The sequence below is a fragment of the Vigna unguiculata genome, chromosome 11 (assembly GCF_004118075.2).
Source record: "Vigna unguiculata cultivar IT97K-499-35 chromosome 11, ASM411807v1, whole genome shotgun sequence".
In the NCBI taxonomy this organism is placed as follows: domain Eukaryota; kingdom Viridiplantae; phylum Streptophyta; class Magnoliopsida; order Fabales; family Fabaceae; genus Vigna; species Vigna unguiculata.
The window spans coordinates 41,104,768-41,111,547 of NC_040289.1; the positions used below are offsets into that span (position 1 = coordinate 41,104,768).

Genomic DNA, 6,780 nt, shown 5'->3' on the forward strand with positions numbered 1-6,780 from the left:
ATTCTTTAGATATAAATAGGATAAAATACAAGATTGTTAAACTAATAATTAAATTAATAGGAAGAATTAGTCCATGATAATAATCTAAAGTACATGAGAGGGACACATTGAGATATAAAAATTCTTATAAGGGGGAATAAATTCTCACACTTTGCAATGGTTGTGTGTTAGATGATGTTAGAAAATCTGAAAATTTGTTTTATAGTTTTTAATTAGACTTATATTGGCCTCAATTTATCTTTTTGGACAAATAATTACTTTTCGTTTATCCAAAACATAACTTTTTTTATTTATTTATTTGGACAACATTATTCATATTTTTTTTCTTACATTGAATTCCAAAAAGAGGCATTGCATTGCAGTAACAAAATTGTGAAAATAAAATAAAATCGGGCCCAGAATAAACTACACATAGTGGTAGTAGTGGTTGATTCAGTTGAGTTGAGTCTTAATTGTTGATTTGATTCGAGTGAAGGGCGAAGAAGAAGAACACTGAATTGCGTTACAATTATTTGGCGATGGGTGTGTCTTCGAACGAATCGATACAGTTATGCATTTTTGATCTGAGGAGAGGCCAACACGAGGGCCAAGAGCTTGATAAGATCCTCTTCTTCTTCCCCGCGGGCTTGCCCTTCTCCAAGCAACTCTCTGTCATTGGCCTCAGCGAAGGACTCATCACCTTCACAAGGTTAGGTTAACAATCCATCGATTTATCGATTTGTTTTTTGAATTTCTCAAGACGTTAATTAATTGATGATTCATTGATTTCGTTCATTTGTCCGATCAATTTTGCAGAATCTTCTCTCCCGAGGCTGCTTGCGAGGTCATCGAAGCTGAGCGACATTCTCATGTTTTCCACGAGGCCGAACCTGATATCTGGATGGTCATGGTCCGTTTTTTTTTTTTTTTTTTTTTTTTTTCAATTTTCCTCTTTTCTTTGTATGTAAGTATGTATGTGTTCTGTTCATTCGCTTGAGAGTAGAAGAATCTAATTCAGTAGCCTACTAATTTGATTATGACTACTTAACTAAGTACTAAAAATAGCGCTCTAAGGATAGAGTTATTAGCATTAGTGAGTAAAGGCTTGCAATCAAATGCATTGCCGAAATGAATAAATGTAAGTTAATAATTTTATACACCAAGAAATAGATTCTTTTTCTTACTCTACAATATTCAAGAAATAATGGTTTTGAAACTTTGTGGGACATCTTTTGTTATTAATGATAAGGTCGCAACAGAGCTCACATACAATTCTCTTCAAATCACGCACTGATTTGAGGTTTATTCTGTGTTTACTTCTGTTGCTACACTGTACATACGAAATACTAATTGTTTCTTACGCAATGGGGTCTATGAAGGTAGTTGCAGAAACTTGTTATCATTAGATCAAAACTCAATCCCTAATTAGCCATTTTATGAATACATATAGCGGGATATTGCTCCCATCTGATGGGGTCCTTCATTATGTAATTAAGTTTCACAAGGTCAGAGATGTAATTCATCCAGTAACTTTTGAGTTTAACTGTTGTATTAATGTAAAGTTTTTACACTGTCATATGTGATGATACGTGATTGAACGTAGGTATAGAAAACCTTTCCCTTGTCAATGCATTTGAATTAAATTTATACCTTTTAGGACTATTTCATTCATTACATTTTTGTTTCCTCGGTTAAATATTTAATGGGAGGGAATTCGATTTTTTTAAGGACTAGGTTACTGAAGTGCAGATGTTGTCATTTGCCACAACGTTGCTTCACCTATGTGCAATTTGCAGTAATATGAAGTTGTTACCTTGTAGTTGGTGGAGAAAAGCAATGACTCGGAGCCTATCTGGAGAGATGATGCGTTAAGAAAAGTTCTCAAGGAAATCCACTCACTTTTTGTAATGTTTCATGGATCTGTTCGAGCAATGCTGGAGAAAGAACCTGGTGGAGGACTAACAAGACGTCATTTATATTCCTTTATCATGGATTATCTGAGGGGTAAGCCATCACGAAATTGCATGCCTATGAAATTGATACATCATGGATTATCATGGATTATTTTTCATTGGAGTTATGATTCAAAATATTTCATTGTAAGTCATAATTGTCAGCATGTAAAAAGCAGTCTCCGTGGGATAATTGCTGCTGGGGTAATGGTGAAGTTGCTGTATCAAATGGTTTCCTTTGGCTCTGTGCTACCTGACTGATGCTGAAGTAGCTGTCTCTCAGACCTTAATTATGAATTTTCTCTTTGAGGCAGATTTTCTGGCGGGGAGAAAGCTTCTTTTGCCATCCTTCCGTGATTGCCTTAAGGAACGTGGAACCGTGCAGATGCTGACAATTGGTCGGGAGGCTGCAATTGAGGTTCAGGTTAGATATGTTTAAAGTTGTGGTTTGAAGAACTACAAAATAAGGCAGTAGAGCTTCATAGGTTTTAAGTTGTAAGTTTTTTTATAGTTATTTCACGTGTTACTATTGCCTTGGCCTTGGATGTGCAGGTGATTTGTATATCATATATTGTAATTTGCCTCTCAATTTGCTGCTTCGCTCTTTCTCATCTGACCTTCCTGGTTGCTTGTAGAGTCTGTTTGTATATATATATTGCGATGCTTTTATGTCAAGTTATTGTACTTTGGAAATGACACATTGAGTTCAGTATTACAAACTTCTTTAAAATTTGTATTTTCAGTTGGAAGAGGGAAAACTATGGTGTTTTAGTTTTGTACTATACTCAACTACATAGAAACATATGGGAGAGTCTGAGTTGGTGTCTTTTTGTCCGTTTTGATGTAGTAATGCTGTTTCCAGATCGCAGAAATTCTAAAAGTGATAGGATTATGAGTTGTACGAAGAACAAAATTGTTAGTACCCAAGTTTTGTGTTTATATACTTCTTTATATTCCACTTACCCTTGTACCTTTTCGTTAACTTCCTAATTAGCCTGGGAAATCATAACCAATGCTTGCTAATAAATAGTAACAATTTTTAGTGTAAATATGATATGAAAAAGATGAAATTACATACTTCACTGCACTAGTTGCAAGTGTTAGCATATTTACAATGTTCTCATTGTAGATTGAGTTTATAAAGTTGGATACAAAAAGAAAAATAGGTGATGCTTCATGTCATCACTTATTTTTAATTTATAATATGCTTTTAAAAATTATGAGGGAATGTTGATTATTGTATTGTACTAAATACCTATTAATGTCCAATTTATCTAAATTTTAATGTACATAATCGTCAAGATAATATTATGTGATCCAACAATTAGATGAAAAATACTTACATGTTTACACTTGATTTATATGTTTGTATTACATAAGTGTTTTTAACTTTTCATGTGTTATGAATGTTTGTACCTTTTTATTTCCACCCTTTGGATCTGGTGGCCACTTAAGCTGTTGACTATTTATTTGTCGTTAGTTTTGATGAAAGAGGAAGTTTGGAATGTTGATGTTGTTCTATCGTGTTTTTGCAGTCCCTTGTCAGGGTGCTTGAGTCTTCTGCTGGGAACAGTCTCTGTTACTCTTTGATTTTATTTCAAGACCTGCTAGTGTCCACAACTTTATCTCCTGTATGGTTTATGAGTACAATTTTTTCACTGAAGTTGATTGGGCAGAATGATTGATCATTCATTAAGTTACTTAATTATTTTTGACTATGTTATCAGGATGACACCATAAATTTATTCACATATGCGGTGCTAAGGTTGACTCCCCATGCTTTATCTTCTGGATCAAGTTCATGGTCCTACTTAAGGAAAGGAAGTACTGCATCCAATGTTGCCACTGAGTCTAACTCGGCCCATCCAAACACTCTGTCTGAAAGTTTATATGGCACATCTGATATATCATCTGGTGAAGATAACAACTATCATGTTGTGAGGCCCTTACAGAGTGACAAATGGTCCAAAGGAAAAGATGGTTATCTTGTCACTGATTTATGGGGTGCAGAAGTTGGTACATGGGTGTTTGCCACTCCCACAGTTTGGCTTCAACAGACAGGAGAGAAAATGTACCTCTGTGTTTACCAGCATAAAAGCCTTACTTTAATGCTTATGATTCCTGTATCAGCTGTACCTAATGGGGAGCAAGGTGTGTCGGAAGTGAGGCGGCAAATTATTGAAAACGTCAGTCTTCTAAAATGGTTAATTTTTTGTTTTCGAATGATTCTGTTAAGCTTTTCAACACAATATGAACTGACTTAACATTCTAGTGATTTATATTATATCATTTAGGGTTCAACTTCAACTCCATGCACGGTACAATTCATTGATAGGACCTCTTTTTCTTGGACATGTATAATGCAATTACTGTTTATTACTCCCATTCTTTTCCATTTTACGGAAAAGAATTCCTGATCATAGGAGAGTGGACAAAAGTTACTTTTCATTTCCCTTTCCCTTCTGACATGGTCCTCTCAATCCAGGCACAGCCTTTAATACTGTGAAAAAATTGTTTTGTCGCTAGATCATTGAATTCTCTTTGTAGCTTACTTACAAGGTTTGAACGTGTTTGGTGATTCCCATGAAAGAACATTTCATTAAGAGAGGGATTATAGATTATTGTGCTTGTTTATTCTAGTGGGATTGTGTTGATTTCTCTGTTTTACTCTTCTGATGCTTTATGTAAATGATTATTATGATATCAGACATTATATATGAAGCCATGTAATTGAGGAAAGTTATTAATAAATGCTCATAGTTCCTTAGAATAATAATAATATTGTATTTTTTTGGATTAATGACTCCTGTTATAAGGGTTTCATGTGACAATACGAAGCTATGAAAAACAGGAAGATATATAAATGGATGTTGATATTGTTGACTAAGTATATAAAGGTGGTAATATACTACTTATGAAAAAGAAATTGTATGCACTTGTTTTTCTTGTAATAATCATTAACTGAATTCCAAAATTTCTGGTGCGTTACTCGAGTGATACGTCGTTGAGACATGTATTATCATGTGCTCATCAAGCAGAATACTTATATGGCTATTTTAAAAGTCTCATAGTATTTAATATTTTTGAATGCTCATTTTTTTTGTGTTGCTAATTATTCATCACTGAACAGGACTCTACTTTTATCTGCTTAATTATCTGATAATCTCTGTTTGACAATGTACTGTGCAGCTTCAGTTAGAAAGCTCATGAAATTGAACTGATATGTTTAGCAAATGTATCTTTTTCTCTGATCATAATCTTTTGTTTTTGCTTGAATACATAGGCTTCACTTCAGATATTGAAAGTTGAAGAGAAGCTATCCAAAGGATGGGGTGGTGAGAATGCATATCACGTTGGTGGGTACCGCTACTTACTAGTGGATGGTGATAGAAATGTATCCAGGGCTTCTCCAGCAACAAAAGTAACAACTTTAACAAAGGTGTGTGTTGGCATCTGACTGTGTTCTGATTTCCTTTCCGAATTATTTTTAATCAATGTGAAAGTATAACGTGTTATTCATGATCATGTCACCAGAGCTCTCATTGCGTGTGAGCTGACATACTTGCAAAAGTTTTAAACTTTAGTTCCTTTTTTTGGTTGGTGCAGGAATCCTTGCTTGCCATGAATAAGCTTAGGCAAGAGGTGGAATTGGAAAAGAGAAGAGCGAAACTGGATGGCTGTAATTTTGAAAAAGATTTAGAGATGTGCATTAGAACAAAAAATAATGCATGGGTTATTTCTCGAGTCACAAGAGGGAAGGAGCTTTATATGGTTCTAGAGAAAGCCGGTGAAACCCTTCTATATGCCAAAGATGCTGTAGAGAAGTTTAGCGACAGGTAAGCTATTGTTTTCCTATCTTTAGTGTGGTTAAATAGTGTACTTCCTATGCCAAATTGCTATCCTTATTGAGAAAACATTTTTTTTATGCATTTTATGTTTATATTTTCACTCTTATTTACAAAAATGTGACTGTTTTCGAAGTTTCATACAGAGAACGGTGAAAACAACATTTTATATATTTTTTTCTTTTCATATTCAAACTTAATGGAAAAAGGAAAATAAATTCTCAAAGTAAACTTTTCTCAAAAGGAAGTGTGGCCCTCAGAAGTTTTTAAAACAGCAATTTTTGTTTTAAATGAAAAAAATGTTCTGAAGAAGGAGTATGTAAGAAAGGTAGTTAGAAGATTTTAGTTTATACTTATTCCTTTATTTTTTATTTCAGAATCCAAAATTTTTCATTTGCCAAAAACTTTTAGCTTAGAAGTAACTCCTAAACTTAAAATCATTATATTCTTTCAAACAAATTTAAAAATATTCTTCGCTGGTATTATTTTCCACTTCCTGTTAGATATCCATCTGCAGATTATGAGAAGTTTGATAATACCAATAAATATTCTACTAAACCAAACTTGACATATCTGAACATCCCAAAACGGGCTGAAAAAACACGAATTGTAATTTTTCTTTTTTGTTGGCGTGGCAGGTATTGCGATGGAGCATTTTCACTGGACTAAACCTAGCATGCGTATCCCGGTAATAGCACGTTAGGTCTTCTAACTTGTTTTCCCCAATAAGGTCGAGAAGTTTTCCACCGTTGAATTTTCTCACCAGTAAATTCAAGAAAGGAAGAAAGAATACTGCTGTGTGTATATCTCTATGTATATTTTAAGTGTAATTCATTTATACCACTTTTTTTAATCAGAAATTTAGTCAATTTCCAAATTTCCAGAGAAATTGTTTTTCGTAATGCTTAAAAAAACTATTTATTTATTGTTAATCGTTTGGACATCCAATACACAACGCCAAATTCTTACTATATGTGTATTTTGGCGGAGATTTCGCTGGCGAA

General features: G+C 33.9%; 1 protein-coding gene across 2 annotated transcripts; it reads left to right on the plus strand.

Moving 5' to 3' along the window:
* Nucleotides 1-366: 366 nt before the first annotated feature.
* On the plus strand, nt 367-6,665 carry LOC114169899 (vacuolar fusion protein CCZ1 homolog B-like). 2 transcript variants are annotated; one of them, XM_028055284.1, is made up of 10 exons: nt 367-688; nt 796-889; nt 1,800-1,983; nt 2,097-2,135; nt 2,246-2,355; nt 3,467-3,562; nt 3,659-4,117; nt 5,215-5,370; nt 5,538-5,767; nt 6,415-6,665. In XM_028055284.1, the coding sequence occupies exons 1-10, from the start codon at nt 519-521 to the stop codon at nt 6,443-6,445; spliced, it is 1,569 nt and encodes a 522-aa protein (XP_027911085.1). In that variant the 5' UTR covers nt 367-518; the 3' UTR covers nt 6,446-6,665. The 2 variants fall into 2 exon arrangements, with proteins under 2 accessions (XP_027911085.1, XP_027911086.1); XM_028055285.1 differs by lacking the exon at nt 2,097-2,135 and having other exon boundaries at nt 370-688.
* Nucleotides 6,666-6,780: the final 115 nt, after the last annotated feature.

What these genes read in the sequence shown, in the direction of transcription:
- LOC114169899 (XM_028055284.1), top strand. Translation starts at nt 519, where the DNA reads ATGGGTGTGTCTTCGAACGAATCGATACAGTTATGCATTTTTGATCTG. An exon ending in TGTCCACAACTTTATCTCCT is followed by an intron (nt 3,563 to 3,658) that starts GTATGGTTTATG and finishes CTATGTTATCAG; the next exon opens with GATGACACCATAAATTTATT. An exon ending in AAGTAACAACTTTAACAAAG is followed by an intron (nt 5,371 to 5,537) that starts GTGTGTGTTGGC and finishes TGGTTGGTGCAG; the next exon opens with GAATCCTTGCTTGCCATGAA.